This window comes from Pteropus medius, unplaced genomic scaffold (genome assembly GCF_902729225.1).
Source record: "Pteropus medius unplaced genomic scaffold, Ma_sr-lr_union100, whole genome shotgun sequence".
Classification (NCBI taxonomy): domain Eukaryota; kingdom Metazoa; phylum Chordata; class Mammalia; order Chiroptera; family Pteropodidae; genus Pteropus; species Pteropus medius.
This window is the reverse complement of record NW_024350923.1, coordinates 5,003,783-5,022,478: the sequence shown is the minus strand read 5'-3', so window position 1 is coordinate 5,022,478 and position 18,696 is coordinate 5,003,783. Positions and strand designations below refer to the sequence as shown.

Here is an 18,696-nt window from a genome sequence, read left to right as displayed (position 1 = left end):
AAAAAACATCGAACGCATCTGCTGCCTCCTGAGGAAGGTCAGTGTCAGGGTTGGGGGCAGGAGGCTCCTAGCCCAGCTCAGCCCCACTGTGATCTTCCTCACCTGGGAACTGTTTGGTCTGCTCTGCCACCAGGGAGGAAGTGGGAAGCTGAGGCCCTTTTAGTTCTCAGAGGTCACTGCGGGTGCCCTTGAAGCGTGGGTCCTGGCACCAGGCCGCTGACCTCTCATCCTCACTCCCCAGCTGGTGGTCCCAGAATATTCCATCCATGGCCTCTTCTGTCTGATGTTTCTGTGTGCAGCAGAGTGGGTGACCCTGGGCCTCAACATCCCCCTCCTCTTCTACCACCTCTGGAGGTGAGGGGAGCGGCCACCTCGGAGAGGGGGAAATTGGGGAGCAGGGATGGGATGGGGGTGGGAGCCTCCATGGTGGGCACTCAGGCCCCTCCTTCGCCCCAGGTACTTCCACCGCCCTGCGGATGGCTCTGAGGTCATGTATGATGCTGTCTCCATCATGAATGCCGACATCCTCAACTACTGCCAGAAGGAGTCCTGGTGCAAACTCGCCTTCTACCTGCTCTCCTTCTTCTATTACCTGTACAGGTGAGGCCCTGCCCACACAGTGAGAAGTCAGGGAAGGGATGCTCCTGGTGCCATGCCTTCAATCCTAGGAATGGTTGGGCCCCAAGTTCCTGCCCTTTGCCCTTGAGGACTGAAAGCATCCCAGGGTGTGACAGGGTGGTGTCCAGTAGCCAGGCCTGCTCCGGACTCGGCTTACTGCCTCATCTTCCCACAGTATGGTTTATACGCTGGTGAGTTTCTAAGGGGGAAGCCGGCCAGGGAGCGAGCCCAGAACGGACCGGACGCCTGTGCACCCCCAGCCCTGCTCCTCGGCCACAGAGGCCTCAGCCCTGGGGAGGGAGGGGGCACTGGTGCCCCCAGCCTCCTCTCCACCCCCCAAACTGCTGCTGCGGGGACCTCCCGCCTTCAGAGCCCCCTCCCCTCCGACTAGGGCTGGGCAGAGCTCTAAACAGGGGCAGGAGCTCCTCTGCCAGCCTGTGGCCATGGCAGTCAGTCCTGGAAGGGGCGGGACCTTTGGCCTTGTCCACTTCGGGGGAACCTTGGACCCTGCCGAGGGGCAGGGCTTGACCCTGGAAGTTCTGGGCCGCCCCCATTCACCCCCGCCCTAAGGCGCCCCCTGCAGGTGGGGGGGTACCCACACCCAGAATGAGCAGGCTCAGCAGGGGGACAGCCCCACCCCTAGTCTGCCCTCTCCCCTCCCCCAGGCTCTCTTCAGACCTTTCCTGTCCCCACTTACCCCAACCCCAGCCCACTTCTGTCTCTTGGATCTATTTTCTATGTTGCCTGGAGGAGTCCAGCACCCCCTCCCCGGCCATTTGTGACAAAATATGAATAAACTACTGCAAACATGTGGGCCCTAGTTCTGCTCCTGAAGGGTGTAAAGAGGAGATAAGGCAAAGGGACCGGATAGGGGACAGCCCTGAGCTAAACTCCCACCAGCCCACAGACTCCTCTGGTGACCCTCTCAGATGGATCAGAAGTCTTAGACTTTGAAGTCTTCTTGGCAGTTGTCCCCTTCTATTGTCACTTTCCGAGATACAGATAAACAGCTGTTCTTAATGAAACCCTTCCATCTGCCTTTCAAGGTAGTATCAAGGTCACCAACTCCAGGAAGCCCTCCCTGGGTCCCCCTCCTCCTAGAGAGCCCCAAGTCTGTTCCCCTGGACAATGCAGAGGCCCAGAGGTATCAGTGACCTGCCCCCCAGGCCCCAGAAACTAGGGTCAAACAGAATCAAGGAAATCAAATCTTCAATGTATGGAAAAATCAGTGCCGGTGGGGGCCAGGGGTCACCGGACCAGATGGAAGGTCAGCCAGTATATGATGAGGGGCTGGAAGGCTGCAGCACCCAGAGTCAGGTAGAGCTGGAGATGCTGCCGGGGAGCTGGGCCCCCCATGCTGTCGGGGCCCAGAGCTGCTGTTCGCAGAGAGCGCACCTGGAAGAAAGGAGAGCCGAAGCTGAGCTGGGGTGGGAGAGCAGCTCGTCCCCAGCTCCCACCCAGGAGGAGAGGGGCAGAGGCAGCCCAGACTCACGATGAAGTACATGAGCGCAGACGAAGTCCAGGCCAGTGCCACGTAGTAGCCATCGCTGCCAAAGAGCAGCCCTGTGAGCACACTGAGGATCATCCTGTGGGGCGGGAATGAGAAGGCTGGAGACCCCACAAGGAGCCACACTAGAGGTTGGCCCCACCCTTCAGGGCCCAGATCTTAGCCCACCTACCGCCACCCAGGACCCTTTACCCGCAGTTGGCCCCCACAAGGACCTAGACTCAAAATAAATCTGGAAGGACCAGGACGCGGTCCAGGACATGGATCTGGGACCACCATCGCGACCTCAGCTCAAGGCCCCTCTCCCCTGTGCTCCCAGGGTGACTACATTCCTGACCTCTTGAACGACACTACAGTGTCTGAAGAGACTGCTGGTTCCTCTATGATAGAGGAGACAGAGGTTGAGAGAGGGATAGGGGTATGTCCAAGGTCACCATCTGAGGCTGGGGTTACAGGCTAGGAACCCAGGGCCACAGTCCCCTCCCCCAGGTCAGCCTCCCACCAGGCCCCCAGGTTCTCACCCGACATATTTGTAGCCACTGTAGGCCAGCAGGTGGAAGGTACTCAGTTCACTGCGCACGGCGGCCAAGTAGACGCCCAGAAGCAAGGCTAGCACCTCCAACATGACCCACACCAGCGCTGTGCTTGCACACAGGCCCAGCACCTCTGGGGAGAACCTGTGGCCATGTGGGGGGTGGGGTGGGGGAATTGAGAACCAGCCATCCTATGGCTGAGGTGTGACCAGAAGTGGGGGGGGGAGGCTTAAGGCCTGGCACAGATTCCCTAGGGAGGTGAAGAGAAGAGCAGGGGTGGGGAAAAGTGGTAGGAATGGGGAGGGAGTTGGCACTGACCTTTTCTGAATGCCCAGTGCCATCCCAGCCAGCAGCACGTAGGTGATGAAAGCCATTGCTGCCAAGAGCCAGAGATGCCATCAGCCGGGTTTCCTCAACTGGACCCCCCCAACTAGGCACCTGAGGCCACTGACATCCCTATCTCCCCTCATACTTCCTTTCCTGCATATCTCAACTCAGGCAACCTCCACACTCAACCCCCAGTGCTTTGCCTGGGGTGCCTTTCCCCGATCAGTCCTGTATAAATGCCACCTGACCCTTCTCTCAGGACTATCAAGCCACCGGCCTCCCTATCCCTGTGCTAACAAACTCACCAAAGTTTCCTTCTGTGCCTCAGAAACTATATCACTCGTCAAGGCTACTGCTCATCCTCTAGACCCATAGGCAGGGGCCAAACTGATCTCAGGAAAGACTATAGGACCAATGTGCAGGCTCAGCGGACAGCCTAGACTGTCCCTGGAGCCTGGGCCATGGGGAATGACCTCACCACAGCCAGAAATTCTAAATCCGGGCATCGGCGCTGGCTATAGCTCTGACCATCCTTCCAATGCAGAGAGCTACACGTTTAACTATCATTTTCACAAAAGCTCAGAGCCGGTGGGAGCTGGGCTGTCATAGCAGTTTTACTCATCAGTCCTGTCCTCTGCCCCCGAAACAGCCGAACTGATGTGCCCACTAGAGGGCAGTGTCTGGAGTCCAGAAACCAGCACTACCACCAATAAGCTATGTGGCCTCAAAGATGATTCAAGTTTCTCAGAGCCTTGGCTTTATCATGTAAAAGGAGAATGGAGTTCCCACCTTACACGGTGGTCCTGAGAGGGAAACGGAATGAGGGATGGAAGAACCCATGTCCTTCCTGGGGCAAATGGGCCGGCTAGCTGCCCTTCCGGCAGCTCCTCTGAGGGCTGGTCCAGGCCCACCCCTCCTCCAGTGTGTCCACCATGGGCTTTGCCTTGTGCAGGCCAAAGAATGGAGAGGAGTCAGGTGCAGAGTGTGCCAGACAAAGCAAAGTGTGGGGAGCATGATCTGTGCCATGCAGACGGGCAGTTCAGGAATGCAGAGGGAGTGACCACTTCCTCAGAGGAGGCGATGTTGGAGCAGGAACAAGTAACAATAATGATTAACAGCTACTGTTTGCTGCGTGCTTCTTATGGGCCGAGCACACGTCACCTCACTGAGTCTCCATGAAATCCTTTGCAACAGGGACTGTTCTTATTCGTGTTTTACAGAAGAATGAAAGAAGCCAGCTTGAGGTCTCAGAGCTGGAAGGTATAGGGTCAGGCCTATACTCAGGGCTCCAGGCTGGGGAGGGTCATAGTCCAAGTCAGGAGGCAGGAAGGTATCAAAAGGGCATACCCCGAGGGCACTGAAGGCATACCCAGGAAGCTCCTTACCAGTCACCCTGTTTTTGTCTACCTGGTATCTAGTGACCACCACACACAAAAGCACCAAGAGCAGATGTTAAATCAATGCATGAGCCTCCTTATTGATGCCTCAAGACACAAGTCCTCCCACGTCTCCCAGCCCAGGTCAAAGACTCACTGGGGATATAGAGGTCAGGGGCGTTGAGATCTTGTCGCGGGGGCAGAGGTACATCACGACTGTACCGCACTTCCCAGTTCTGGCAGTGGCAGCAGCGGCCAGGTCAGGAGGAAAAGACAAGAAGAGAGGAAAGAAGGGGGTTGACGTGTGGGGACCAGACTCGGGCAGGATGAGGGAAGCAAGGGGGCCCGCCAGCTCACCTGGTAGGCAGCTCACCTGGTGTGTATAGGGGAAGACCAGTAGCCCTAGCTTCTTGGCCACATAGGCTGTGTCCACAGCGAAAAAATACTTGAGTTTGTTCACAGACACAAAACGGTGCAGCTGGGAGGGGAAAGAGGAGGCTGTGGGCAAGCTGCACCCCAAACATCAGGTGCTCCTCTGTGTGCTCCTTCCCTGAGGGCTGCTGTGAGGATTAGGTGGATCCCATGATGCCCCAGCCCTGGCCACAAATCCTGCCACCCTTGCCCTGGGGAAGGGCCACACCTCCTTGTGCACCATGTCCTTCCCATGGGTTGCGATGGAACTGCCATAGGCCATAGCCACGTTGGCCATTGGGTCCCCAAGCAAGTGGTTGACATTGAAGGCCACGTCGGCTCCTGGGGCTGGGTATCCCCCTGGCTGGCTGGAGTAACCACCGCTTGTATCATCGAAGAGGGGAGGGGGATCCGGAGCTGCCCGGGCCCTGTGCTTGGAGCCTGTGGGTTTGTAGGTACCAGAGTAGGTGACAGAAATACTAAGCATGAGCCCAAACCACCGCCCCTTCCCTAGGGGTCCTGAGAGGTGCTAAATGTATGCAAAGAAAGAACTGAGGCAGCACCTGGAAGGAGTTGCGCACCTGGGGGATCCTGGGGGCCATCTCAAGGGAAGTGATCTCTGAACTGAGACTTAGAGAGTGAGTAGAAGTTTGCTAGGCGGTACCTCCAAATGAACAAAGCGGGGAAACGCGACCGCTGGGTAATCAGAGGCCCTGGGCAGTGGTTAGGGACCCTACCAGGGTCATGACAGGGAAAGAAATTTCTGGAGACGGACCCTTTCGTGCCCAGATCGGGCACGGGGATCTCAGAAGTGCTGTCACTGCCCGATCTTAGGACTGGGCCGAGGGGGCGAAGTCCCGGACGCGTTGCCGAGTCACGCGGGGCAGGAACCCGAATGACACCGCCGCCCTGGGCAGCGGTCACGGCCGCCCCAAGCCCTCAGGGTGAGCGGGCCGCGCCGCCGACCCTCCTCAGGCCGATCGGGCCGCGCCCCGCCCTCCCAGCGCCCCACGCACCGTGGGCTCCGTAGCCCGAGTGATAAGCCATGGCCGCGACGCTCGCTCTCTCGGAGGGTCCGCTGTGCCGCCTCGTGGGTACGAATGTTAATGAGACAGCTGCTCCACTCCCTGGGCACCGACCGAGGTTACGGAGCAGCCCGACACGTCCCCGGGATATGCGACCGCAGCCGCCATGTCCGGCGCGTCAACCTACGCCGCCTGCCATTGGCTCCTCCGCCGCTTTGGTTCGTCCCTCCCCTCTCCCCATTGGCTCCTGGAGCGGGGTCGCCGAAACGGAGTCAGCCGTGGTCAACTTCCGGACTGGGGATAGGCGGGGCAATTAGAGGCGCTCTCGGATTGGGTAATTGGCTTGCTGGTTCGGTGGGAGCAGCCAATAGATAGGTTAAGGTAGAAGAGTGTTGCGAATTAATTTTGCGCCCGCGCAGTGGAGCCCTTGATGCTCGTCTTGCCACGACTACACCAGGCGGAGACCGGGAGGAGGCAGGTGGCGGCTGGGGTCCGGGAACGAAGCTTCACTCACAGCACGTACTCCAGGAGGAAATGGGGCGGTAGGGCCCTGCCAAGCCTCGCCCCTCAGGGCATCTGCTCCTCCTCTCAATGCTCGCTTTCTTCTCCCGTCCCCCACATTTCCCCAAGTCCTGGCGCGGAGACCGGGCTGCCTGGGAGGTGTTGGTAGGAGGACTGGCCGGGCATTGACAGTGCAGCCAAGCGAGCCCCGGGATGCTGAGTCCTCCTCCTGCCTCCCACCCCGTTTCCGCGCGGGTGCTGTCCGTTGTCCGGTGCTGAAATGCTCTACCGCTACTGCCGTCATCCTGCAGATCCCAGGGGTCTGCTTCTGGAAGGTTCTGGGCTCTCGATCCACACAAACACCCATTACACATATTGAAAAACCGAAGTCCAGACTATCTGAAGTCCCAGATATTGGATGGTATAGTTGGGACGGGATACTGCCCAGGCTTGTCCCGCCGACTCTCTAATGATCCAGCCGATTTAAGGTTGGAGGTGTCCTGATTTGCTTCCTGAAGCTGCGGTTGAAACACCTGAGTCATTGCTGGTCCTGCGGTTATCTCGAAGTGAGACCACCCCCCTCCCGAAGCCTCACCGTGATTCAGGGTCTCCTTTCTCTCCACCCAGTTTCTGACCACTCCCACCCTCCTGGGAGACAGTCCTGGGGGCCAATCTTCTCACAGACCTTCAGCCACCACTTTCTAGAGATTAAGATCAGGTCCTCTATGACCTGCCTCTAGTGTTCAGCTACCTAGTGTTCAGTTACACCAGGTGACCTTCCTGCTCTCCAAACTCACCCTTCGTAGTCTAATCGCAGTGCTTTTATCCAGAAGTCCCTCCATCCGGGATGCCCTTCCGCCTCATATCCACTTGTCCAAAGTCTAGCTATTCTTTAAGAGTCAGTTTTACTTATGCCTCTCAGAGTGACAAAGGGAACAGAAGCTTAACCTGGCTTGGGGTGGAGGAGGAAGGCCAAGTTCTAGGCTCCCTCTGGGTGAGTGAGTTTGGCCTGGATGTAAATTTCATGAGGACAGGGCCTATGTTATTCTCCCTTCCTACCCTTGTCTTTACAGTGCTAAGCACAGTACTTGGATATAGAAGACACTCGATAAGTATCTGTGCCATTAAATAAATAATGAATGGAACCCTAGGTCAGTCCTTTCTTCTCTCTACCATTTCGGTTACCTCATCTTAAAGTAGTTAGGGATGTTGACCCAAATGGCCTTTGAGTTGTCCCTGGGGGGAAAAAAATCACAAAACAAAACCCATCAGCATTGCAGCTCTCAATGTCCTAGACTGATTGTCTAACTTGCGAGGCTAGGCCCAGACCCAGCCACAAGTGTGAAGGTCTGAGGCTTCTGAGGACGAAGGAGCAGCACTGAGCCCACGGATACCTGGGAGGGGGTCCTCCCATGCAGGACAGACCCCACTGTATGATGAATGTTCGCCCATTGAATCCGACACCTATCTCAGGAGGGAAAGCAGAGGTTTGTGGGTTGAGAGTGCCAAGCCGAGGTCATACAGCCTAGAGCCCAGGGTCTCCTGGCTCCCATCCTGCCTCCTTATGTGGATCCCAGAACCTCTGTGCAGCTAATGAAGCTCATCACATCTTTCTCGGCTGTAACTGCCTCCTCCCCTACAAGCGAGGATGGGGTCTGGGTGGGCTGAGGCCTGGGCCTGCTTTGCAGATATGGGACCCCGCGGGTACCCAACCCACCATCGAGATTCCTTCTCATTTTACAGCGGGGGCAACTCGGGCCCCAGAGAGCAAGGACTCGCCCAAGGTCGCAAGCGCAAGCGCTTCAGGAGGGGAAGCCAGGCATCAGTTCTCCCAGCCTGGGCTTCCTAAGGGCGGGGGCAGCGCCCGCGGTGCCAGGCGCTGCCGGCTGCGCCGCCGGTGCCGCGGGGGCGGGGTCAGCGGAGGGCGGGGCGCCGGGCACCGTGGCCGCCAACGCCGCCGCCGCCGCCGCCGCCGCCGCCGCTGCCGCCGCCGCCGCCGCCGCGCTCAGACGAGCTCGGCGCACTCCCTCCGCGGCCGCTGAGCCGAGCGGACGCCCTCCGGGGCCACGCCGCAGCCCTCCGCTCTTCCCCCTATCATGCCCGGGGCCCGGGCCCGGGCCGCCCAAGCAGCCAGGACACCATGCCCGAAGGCGGCGGTGGCGACGGCGGGGAGGTGCCCGCGCTCATCCCGGACGGCGAGCCGCTGCGAGAGGAGGTACGGGCGCTGAGTGATGGGGGCCGGAGCGGGGGAAGGGGTACAAGGGAAGGAGCGAATCCCGAGAACCGAGAACCGAGCTAAGGAGGAAAGTCCCGGAGCCACTGCGGCCAATGACGTCATTGGGGTAGCCTTCCTCCTGAGAGGGGTCTTGGGCCCAGGGTCCTGCGTGGGGCAGGTGGGAAGGGATGTGGGAGGCGACTCCCGCCCCCACTCCCAGCGCCCCCTTATCCAGCCTCATCCTCCTGTGACGTCAGCGCCTGGCCCCTCGTGTCCCCATTCCGCAGCCCCTCACGCCCAGGGCCCTGGGGTCAGGCCCCTAGTCTGGCCTGGCCACTCACGAGGTGCCCAGGCGGCGCCTGCAATGCAGCAGCAGTAGCAGGGACTTGGGGGAGGAGGGGTGGAGGTAGAAGGGGAAAGAAGAGAGGAGGCCTCTGGTACCCCTGCTCCCTCTTTCTGCAGTGAGGCCCCAGGGCCCATCCTGCTGGCTGGGACCCCCAGGATGGCCCCTCTTCAGCCCTGCAGGGGTGTGGGGTCCAGTGTGGGGTGTTGGGGTGATAGATGATGAGTGGGTCTGTGTGTGTGTGTTTGGGTGAATGTAGTGTGCTTGTGGATATGTGAATGCTGGTGTGTGCTCCCCACACCTCGGGTGGGAAATATGCACCCTCAAATCAGGTGAGGAGGGTCTGATGCGTCCCTTGGCTTGGGCGAAGTGGTCATGTGTGAGTGCATGTGAGTGCATCCTGTCGTGGGTGGGTCTCCTGTAGAGTCTGTAGGGTGTGGGTGTCAAATTGCAGTAGGGCTGGGGGTGGATGATGTGCACTGTGGTCAGGTGAGTCCCTGGGCTTCCGTGAATGTGTAACGCGTGTGCACGTGTGCGTGTCCCGTGGTAGAGGGTGTGGGTGCGTGCCCACCTGTACACCATGTTATGGTGTGGGGATGGGGTTGTGTCCTGGGCACAGGTGAGTGTCTGGTGTATCTTGGATGAACAGGCAGCTTGCACATCTGTGGTGGGTGGGTCTGTGATGAACACGTGGGGTGGGGGTTGGGGGCGAGTGGCCGTGTGCATCTGACTGGCCCTGCAGGTCGGGGCGGTGATGTGCACCTGTGGTGGGTGATTTGGGGGAAGGGCAGGCTACTCTGGGCTGGGCAGGGGATTTCCTTTCCTCTTGGGTCTCTCCCAGCCAAGTGGGGCCAGAGTGGAAGAGGTAGCCCATTAACGCTACCTTTGCTATTTCCACCAGACCACCTCTCCCTTTTCCCCTTTCTACCCCTTCTCTCCCCACTCCTTCCCCACTTCTCTCTCCAGAGGGCTCTGGGGGTTAGGTGGAGGCCAGGCTGGCAGCCCTGCCAGGGAGAGTGGGCCATACCTTCTGGGCCAGGCAGTGGCCCCTGCTGCCCAGCAGCTGTTTCCCACCCCCTCCCTCAGCGCAGATGGGGAGTGGAGGCCGGCACTCCATCTGCTCCCCTAAGACTCACACCTCCCCCACCACTCCCAGCTCTTCTTCTTTCTCACTTCCTTAAAAATCTCTCCCAAGTCTCCTGCTGTCCCTAGTGGAACCAAGGGACCAGAGGGAGTCTCAGAGTAACAGTAATAATATTTATTCCCACGGTCAGACCCCATGTTAAGATCTTCACACATATGATCTCGTCGGATCCTCTCAACAACCCCAGTTTACAGAGAGGAATTTGAAGTCCAGAGAGGATGAGGGACCTGCCCAAATCACAGTAAGAGGTGGGGCCAGCACTAGATCCTGGGCAGTCGGGCTCCAAAGCCCAAGCTCTTTACCCTTCGAACTCCTGCCACTCTGGCTTCCCACACCACTAGGTCCAAGAATTGAGGCCCAAAGAGGGCAGGGAGATGACCGAGACCACACAGCAAGTTAGGAGCAGAGCCAGGGCCAAAGCTCAGTTTTCTCACTGGCCAGTCAGGGGATCCTTTCTTCTCTTGACAGAGAAGGGTCTGTTTTGTCCTAGATGCCCTTGACCGAGAGATGACAGGGCACAGTAGAGGACAGGCTTGGGGCGGATAGGCCTCAGTTTGAATCCTGCAGCGAGAAGGGTGAGGCCTGGAGCAAGTTGCTCAGCCCCTCAGAGCCGGGCCTCCTGGAGCGTGGGGAGCGTAGCACCGCCATCTTCGCGGAGCTGAAGCAGAGTCGCGGGCACATCCGACAGCCTGTCCTGACCCGCCTCCCTCTCTGCCCGCCCTGCAGCAGCGGCCCCTGAAACAGTCCCTGGGAAGCTCCCTGTGCCGCGAGTCGCACTGGAAGTGCCTGCTCCTCACGCTGCTCATCCACGCCTGCGGTGCCGTGGTGGCCTGGTGTCGCCTGGCCACAGTGCCACGGCTGGTTCTGGGGCCCGAGGCAGTCCTGGCCCGTGGAGCTGGGGGCCCGCCGCCCACCTACCCAGCCAGCCCCTGCTCTGATGGCTACCTGTACATCCCACTGGCCTTTGTCTCCCTCCTCTACCTCCTCTACCTGGCCGAGTGCTGGCACTGTCACGTGCGGTCATGCCAGGCGCCGCGCACTGACGCCAACACCGTGCTTGCTCTGATCCACCGGCTGCAGCAGGCGCCCCCCTGTGTCTGGTGGAAGGCTACCAGCTACCACTACGTGCGGCGCACCCGCCAGATCACCCGCTACCGGAACGGCGACGCCTACACCACCACGCAGGTGTACCACGAGAGGGCTGACAGCCGCACGGCTCGGGGCGAGTTTGACTACTCAGCCCACGGCGTCCGCGATGTCTCCAAGGAGCTCGTGGGCCTGGCCGACCACGCGGCCACGCGGCTGCGCTTCACCAAGTGCTTCAGCTTCGGCAGCGCCGAGGCCGAGGCTTCGTACCTCACCCAGAGGGCCCGCTTCTTCAGCGCCAACGAAGGCCTGGACGACTACCTGGAGGCCCGCGAGGGCATGCACCTGAAGGACGTGGACTTCCGGGAATCTCTCATGGTCTTCGCGGACCCCCGCAGCCCGCCCTGGTATGCCCGTGCCTGGGTCTTCTGGCTGGTGTCGGCGGCCACGCTCTCCTGGCCGCTGCGCGTGGTGGCGGCCTACGGCACCGCGCATGTGCACTACCAGGTGGAGAAGCTTTTTGGCGCCAGCTCACCCCCACCTGGGGCAGTGCCCAGCGGACCCCCGCTCTCCCGTGTGGCCACGGTGGACTTCACTGAGCTCGAGTGGCACATCTGCTCCAACCGGCAGCTGGTGCCCAGCTACTCAGAGGCCGTGGTCATGGGCGCCAGCTCGGGCGCCTACCTCCGCGGCTGCCAGCGCTGCCGCCGCTCGGTCAGCAGCAACTCGCTGCCCCCTGCCCGGCCCAGTGGGCCCCGCCTGCCTTTTAGCCGCAGCCGCCTCTCCCTGGGAGCTGGGGGCCGGGCCACACCGGGGGTCTTCCGCAGCCTGAGTGGGGGGCCACTGGGGCGCCGTGGAGAGGACACGGAGCCCCTGGAAAGCCCGCCATGCTATGAAGATGCCCTTTACTTCCCGGTGCTCATTGTCCACGGGGACAGCGGCTGCCAGGGGGACGGGCAGGGTGCACTCTGAGACCCCCGTGGCCCCCAGAACGCCCCCCTCCCCACCATTCCACCAAGGGCTTCGATGCCTGAGTAGTTGTCCAAAACAGGAGGGAACACAGACCAGCACACAAGGGGAGGGTGTGGGGTGGAGTCCTTAAACAGATTAAAATGCAGTGACTCGGGGTCATTTCGGGAGTGAATGGACACCACCGAGGTAGAGTCTATAAACAGTCCCAGCATGGCTCCGCCCACCACCACCATGTTCCATCCCCTGCAATGGCAGATGATCTGGCTTTGGGCCTCTCCGGGTGGGCAGGGGAGGAAGTTCCCAAAACCTGAGTCGGGGCAGGAGTCCTAGGAACAGCTGTCGCCTGCAGCAAAGGGCCTCCTGTGGGTCTTCCCTGCATGGTTGAGGCCACATCGGGAGCCCTCGAGCAACCCAGAAGCACAAATCGGTGGATTGGGGCCATGCCCAGCTTGGCTGGCCTCCACGAAGCTGAAGAGCTGGCTATGACAGCACCACAGTCTTCGTCCCTCTACCCACTTCCATTCTGCTCCCCGACAGGTGCCCCCCCTCCACCCACCCCCTGGTCTCTCTTTCGGGACCAGTCCCTGATCAGACCCTGCAGTGTGGCCCCTCTACTGGTTCTTGGAGCACAGCCTTGGCCCCATGCCTGTTTCCTGGCACCCTCCCCCCTCTTAGCTCCCCCTGTAACCTGGGGCTTCCTTCTCAGGGCCCCCACCTCAATCCTACTGGTCTCTACTTCTGCCCCCCAAAGTCCATGTTCGCCTCTGTCAGCCACGCACACACCCTCTGGGCTTTATCTTCATCGCTTCCCCGGACTTCTCTGCTCTTTGCCTTCCTGGTGATCCGCGGGGCCCAGGGCCACAGGGCATCCGAGGGGCCTCAGCCTGACACAGCCTTTTGGACGATGCCCTTGCTCTGCCATGGAGACCCCTGCTTCCCCAATCAGTAGGGCCTGGCTCAGGGGACACCATCCCTCCCCCAGGGAGGAGAGAGTAGTCCCTTCCCTTCCAACTGGGGCTTCCACCCCTCTCAGGGGCTGGTGGGGGAGGGAGGAGGCAGAGAAGACGCAGATAAAATAAAAGGTATAAAATGGAAGGGCTTCTCATGTGCATTCCTGAGTGGCGAATCCAAGGCCACCCCTATCAGCGCAATGGGCCTGCCTGGGTTCTGGGGAGGGGGGGATGCAGGGTTGGGCTCCAGCATTCCCAGGAGCAGGGTAAGGTGAGAGGGAACCTCCCAGCCCAGCCTGGGGCCTCTCAGACCAGGTCCAAGTCGCTGAAAGAAGCCGATTCCAACCAACTGGTATCTGGGTCACTTCTAAGGTATTGTCCAAATGGGTCCTTCTTTCAGTCCAGTGAGGGTTTTCATTCCGCTGCTCGGTGTGCTGAGGACTAAGGGAGTGTTGACTGGCCCCCAGAGTGAGGAAAACGAGCTATAGCCTGTGGCACAAGTCCAGTTCCGTCACTGGCTGTTGGTATTAGTGATCCGGGGGAGTGGGTGCTGAGCAGGTTGGAGGACACAAAGCGGGAAACAGCCATCCCTAAATCAGGGCTTGGGATCCAGAGAGACAACAAGGGCAAAGGAAGGACCTCGCTCACTGGTGGCGCTAGGGAGCTCCTGGCAGCGGCCGCTCACATGGACTGTGCAAGGGCACCAGGCTGAGTGGCTGGTGTGGGTGGAATCCTCAAGCCCTGGCTTGGCACCGGCCTTGAGACTTGCTTTGACCGACAGAATGTGATGCACGTGAGGCTGTGCAACTCCTGAGGCTGGACCTCAAGTGCCCTCGCAGCTTCCACCTGGGCTGCTTTGGAGCCCTGAGACCGCCACGCTGTGAAGATGCCCAGCCTAGCCTCCTGACAGATGAGAGGTCACGTCCAGGACTGAGGCTCCCAGCCAAGAGCCAGCACCAGCCTCCATATACAGGAGTGAGGCCATGTGGACACACCAGCCCCAGTCGAGCCACAAGTGACCATGGCCACAGGGGCAACCCCAGGTGTAACAAGCAAATAAACTACCAAGTTGATTCCAAACCAAATAGCTGACCTACAGAATGGTAAGAAAAAAGTAATCCTCATTTTACACTCAAAAGTTGTGGGGTGATTTGTTATGTGCAATGGATAGCTGATACAAGGCCTGGACCCACTTCGCGCTCGTGTTGGAGGGTCACTGGGCGTGCACAACCAGATGGGGAAGGGAACCAGAAACTCAGTGTCCACTGGACACCTCCCATCTCCCGGTCTCCTGCTGTCTCTTGTTCACATGTTCACAGTCTGTTACATCCAACACTGAGCCAGGATGTTCCATTCTAAACCATTCTCGAAAGGAGAATAATGCCTGGAGAACAGGGCAGAGCCTTGCCCCAAGATCCCAGAGGCCTCTGCCTCTGCTCAGACCGAAGCCTGACACAGTGGGGCTGAAATGGGGCACCTGGCTCCCAACCCGCCCCACGCCCTGCTCCCCACTCAGCATTTCCATCTTCGCCAGCAGTGCTTAAGCCAGACACTGGCACGGCAATACTCTCTCTCTCTCTCTCTCTCTCTCTTATTTAACTTTGTATTATGTAAAATTTCAAACATCGCTAAGGTGAGGATGTGAGTGGTACAGTGAGGCCCTTTGTACTCAACACCCTGTGCTACGGCTGTTGTCCGCGACCACTCACTTCACCCCCATTAATCCCCGCTCCAGCTGGATTAATTTGAAGGTCTAGAAGTTGTAGCATTTCATCGGAAAGACCTCCCTCACCCCTGACATGAAACCTACCACCCAGGATTCTACCTACCACACATCTCTCTAAACGGCCCCCCGGTCCTCTGTTCCCCCAGCCACCACCTGCTCCAGGCCCCCAGGGGCTCTCCTCCAATGACTGCCGCAGACTCCAAGAGGCTCCCCTTCCGCACATCCCCTCCAGGCCACACAAAATCATCTTAAAATGTTAATCAAATAATCACAGCTCCACCTCACTCAAAACACACCAGTGTCTCTCATCAAATCTGCAACAAAATCCAGCTTCGCAAACATCAAATAAAACCCAGACTCCTGGCCCAGCTCTCAGATCCCTTTGGGATCTGGCAGACATCCCCAAGCTCACCTTGATCCTGCTCACCTTTCCTCACAAAGCCCCAGCTCCAGTGGCCTGTGCCTCATCCCAGAACAAGCTGCTTCTTCCTCTAGGTCTCGGCCTGGGCTGTTCCACCTCCCGGAGCAGACTTCCCGCCCCAGGCTCTTCTCTGTTCCCCTCAGCGCTCGGGGCTCGGCTTGTGCGTGGGTCCTGACTGCTCTGTGTAAGGCCATCCCCCACTGACCCCGCCACCATTCTTGAGCTCGGCTCCCCCCACTTTTTGCATTTCTTTTCTGCCACTCCCCATAAGTTGCAATCATTTTTATTTATGTACGTATGAATTTATTGTTTGTTTCTTCAATTAGAACTAAAGCTATGGGAGGGAAATGGTTACAGGTGCAGACATTTGCATCAGACAGAGTCCCGACTCTGTCGCTATGACCTCCGTAGCACTGGGCGAGTCACTCATCCTCTCTTTGCCTCAGTTTTCTCAGCTGCAAAATGGGAGATAATAATAGAATCTACTGACTTCAGAGGGTTGTCATGAAGATTAATAAGATAATGTGTTACTACGCTTAAAAGAAGGTCTCAAGCACAGTAAGTGACCAATAAATTTAGCTATAACCAATATTGGTATTATTATTATTAATTATAAATAGGCACTCCATATTACACACAAACACGCAGCCAGCGCAGTGCCTGGCACACAATGGATGTCCAGCCAATATGCGCTAAGGGCATGATTCCTGAGCTCCTACCAGCACCTCCAGCATCCCGGGGGTGCTGGGCCCTGAGGATGCAGTAGTGGAGACGCTTACCCGTGGCCCAGACCAGCCAAAGGACCTTTGCATCATTGAGCCTCATTCGAAGTGGAGCTTTACGATTCTTGGATAATGGGCCAAGAAGGGCACCCAGGGAAAAGTAGGCCAAGGCCCCAGTCCAGAGCCAACCATGAAGTGTCGTGTCTCCTTCATGGATCCAGGCCCGGGACCACTGGGCGCCGAGGTGGCAGGCCCCTACATCTTTTGAGAGTTTCATCTTCCGTCTTAGGTCATGCTGCCATCTAGTCTCCAGAGCCCACAAATATGAAGTCATCGCCGAGGTGCCCTGGGGCATATCTGGGAAGGACAAAGAGGATCAGAAGTCTAGCCAAAGGTTAGACGCATCCCTGAGTCGGGGTGGGGAAGGGGTACTGCTGCCCTGCTGGGTGTGGGCGAACAGCTCCCCGAAGTCAGATGCAACAGATGAGCCGAACTGCTAGCTGCACACCACGGGCCCGCTGGAGGCTCTACCACGTGTGCCTCAAGGAGGAATTTCTGTCCAGAACGTTGGCTGAGACCAACGTCGGCCAGTTTTCGCTAACCCATTACCATACTCCAAAAGGCAGATGTAGTTTTCTTCTCTTTGTTGTTATAAAAATGTATAAAATGAAACTGACCAAAATAAAAATACCGACTCGTTTCAGTAGAAGAGTTTCGGTTTATGTTATAAAAGCAGAATGCGTCACAAAATATTGCAATAGTATAAAGACTAATATTTTAATAAAGATCAAGTTCAAGCCTCTGAAAAACCTAATAGAATATTTATATAATCATTTAAAAATTCGAACAATATGGACCTTTATAAAGTTAGGAGTCAAGTTCCCTTCTTGGACTGCTTGCTTCTCTAGAAAGCAAGGGGCGGGGGTGCTGGGACTCCCCAGGGGAAGGTGGCAGTGCTGGTAGTTTCTGGGACCACCCCCATCCGTGGACATAATGGAAACTCAAATCTCCAGCTTCGACCTGGATCTCTGTTTTGAGGTCCAGATTCAAGAGTCCAGTTACTTTCTTGAAGAGATCACTTGCGTGACATCCAAACACTGCAAACTCTACAGACCCAAAACTGGCCGTATCATCTAACTCCCCAGAGTGGGTTGTTCTCCTGTGTCTCCGCCCCCTTAAATGGCAAAACCTAGAGGCTCTCCTTCTCCTTCACAGTCAGCCGGTGGCCGGGTCCTGTTCAAATCCACTCGCCAGCGCCTGTCGTCTCCTCTCATCCCAAGTCCGCCTCAGCCTGGGTTCAGGTCACCACTCTCTCTTGCCTGGATGGGGCCCTGAGTGGCCTCACCTTATAGATTCATGCACACATATTTGCATCTCTTATCTAATTACTTTTGTGTCCCTGATCCCCCGATCCCTCGCGGAGTTGCTAACACATAGTAGTGTCTCCATAAACGAATGAATGGTTTATTATTTTAGTGGGCTTGGGATTCCAGTGGCCTCTACTTAACCTTTCCTCCTGTAATAGCCCTCGTTCCCACGGGGACATGTGGCTCTGTGTGTGTTAAAAGTGTGCTAAGTGACGCACACAGGAACCAGGCAAATATCTCTAGGCGGGTGCTCTGTGCCCAAGTCGTGCAGTGGAGCACCTACTAGAGCAGAAAATAAAATCGCCTTCTTAAATTTTTTGCTTATTGGTGAGAGAAACTGTCACTTAAAAAGTTACCTGCTACTCTAAACTCCGCTGGTGGGTCTGTAATCGGAAGCCTTCCCCTCCTCTTCAATCTGCAAAATTGCAGGCATGTGACTCAAGGAAAGCCAGATGGATGCTCCTTCCTTGGAATGTAAATTTTAAGACAAAGTCTTGAGGATTCTGCAAGCAGCTGGGGACAAGCTTCCGGCAGTAGTCTGATCGTGCTGCTCTGGGAGACCTGCGCCAGCCTCCAGAGCTCCCCTAGCTTCTGCTTGAGTTCAAGGCTGACTTTCAGCCCACAACTCCCCACATCCTACCGAAGATTCCTGTCTCGTCATCAAAGGAGCTGATTGGCTGGGGGCCAAGGTGCCCCTGGGAGGAGAGCATTTGAGACTTCCTCTCCTTTTAGGGTTTAAAGTGATTAAACAGCCCCTGATGGCTGGAGATGGACCTCAATTGGGATCAGATGGCAGGAAAGAACCTCAAGGGCCCCCAAGAGACGGATAGCCATGGAGGGGGGGCGGGGAAGCTAGACACAAATTCAGCACCAGGGTCTGGATGATTCATGGATGAAGGCAAAATCTGGAAACACCTCCTGACCCAGCCCCTCACTCCGGTGGCTGTGACAGCTGTGGCAGGTCCCCCTTCAGCCACAGGGCCACATGACCAGGAATGACAGCTGTATGATAATCAGCAGCAATGGCAGCCGTCCTAGCTCTTTGGTCCACAGCATAAAGTGGCCAGTAACTTTCCAGTGGCAGTTTCTCTCACTGGTAAACAAGCCAACAATAAAAAGTGGATTGTATCTCCATCCTACCAGGTGCCCCTGTGTGAGACCTGCTCCCTGTGACTAGTGGGGTCTCACACTAACCTCGAACTATCTTTCTGGTCCCTAAGTGTGGTCAGCAGGGTGACAGCCCTAAGTACATCCACGTCCTAATTCCCAAAACCTACGAGTACGTTGCTTTACATGGAAAAAAGGGACTTTGCAGAATGTGATTAAAATTAAGGACCTTGAAGTGGAAATATTATTATCCGGAAATTTCCCAGTGGAGCACCCATCATAACCAGTCCTTTAGGGCTTCACTGATCAACCGACGTTCAATGACCACCGAGGATGGAGAGTCAC

At 57.5% G+C, this 18,696-nt stretch overlaps 3 protein-coding genes and 1 long non-coding RNA gene across 5 annotated transcripts in view; 2 read left to right on the top strand and 2 right to left on the bottom strand.

The window, feature by feature from the left end:
* CNIH2 (cornichon family AMPA receptor auxiliary protein 2) overlaps positions 1-1,432 on the top strand; it is a 6,875-nt gene extending 5,443 nt beyond the window's left edge. The window contains exons 3-6 of the mRNA XM_039840829.1: positions 1-37; positions 242-354; positions 457-600; positions 794-1,432. The exon at positions 1-37 is cut by the window's left edge and continues 12 nt beyond it. Of these exons, the coding sequence (XP_039696763.1) occupies positions 1-37; positions 242-354; positions 457-600; positions 794-821 (322 nt within the window). The 3' untranslated portion in view covers positions 822-1,432. The remainder of the gene's footprint in view (positions 38-241; positions 355-456; positions 601-793) is intronic.
* Positions 1,433-1,810: 378 nt separating this feature from the next.
* Positions 1,811-6,002, bottom strand: YIF1A (Yip1 interacting factor homolog A, membrane trafficking protein). 2 transcript variants are annotated; one of them, XM_039840825.1, is made up of 8 exons: positions 5,789-6,001; positions 5,002-5,213; positions 4,735-4,839; positions 4,519-4,597; positions 2,977-3,034; positions 2,647-2,802; positions 2,111-2,204; positions 1,811-2,013 (listed from the first exon to the last, which is right to left on the bottom strand). In XM_039840825.1, the coding sequence occupies exons 1-8, from the start codon at positions 5,817-5,819 to the stop codon at positions 1,867-1,869; spliced, it is 882 nt and encodes a 293-aa protein (XP_039696759.1). In that variant the 5' UTR covers positions 5,820-6,001; the 3' UTR covers positions 1,811-1,866. The 2 variants fall into 2 exon arrangements, with proteins under 2 accessions (XP_039696759.1, XP_039696760.1); XM_039840826.1 differs by lacking the exon at positions 2,647-2,802 and having other exon boundaries at positions 5,789-6,002.
* Positions 6,003-8,246: 2,244 nt separating this feature from the next.
* TMEM151A (transmembrane protein 151A) lies at positions 8,247-12,421 on the top strand. Its single transcript, XM_039840824.1, has 2 exons — positions 8,247-8,513; positions 10,727-12,421. Exons 1-2 carry the CDS (start codon positions 8,439-8,441, stop codon positions 12,056-12,058), a joined length of 1,407 nt encoding a protein of 468 aa, XP_039696758.1. The 5' UTR covers positions 8,247-8,438; the 3' UTR covers positions 12,059-12,421.
* Positions 12,422-15,480: 3,059 nt separating this feature from the next.
* LOC120584809 (uncharacterized) lies at positions 15,481-17,927 on the bottom strand. The gene is made up of 3 exons (XR_005648149.1): positions 17,601-17,927; positions 15,935-16,234; positions 15,481-15,610 (listed from the first exon to the last, which is right to left on the bottom strand). It is a non-coding gene; the product is annotated as an uncharacterized LOC120584809 (long non-coding RNA).
* Between the last annotated feature and the right edge of the window lie 769 nt (positions 17,928-18,696).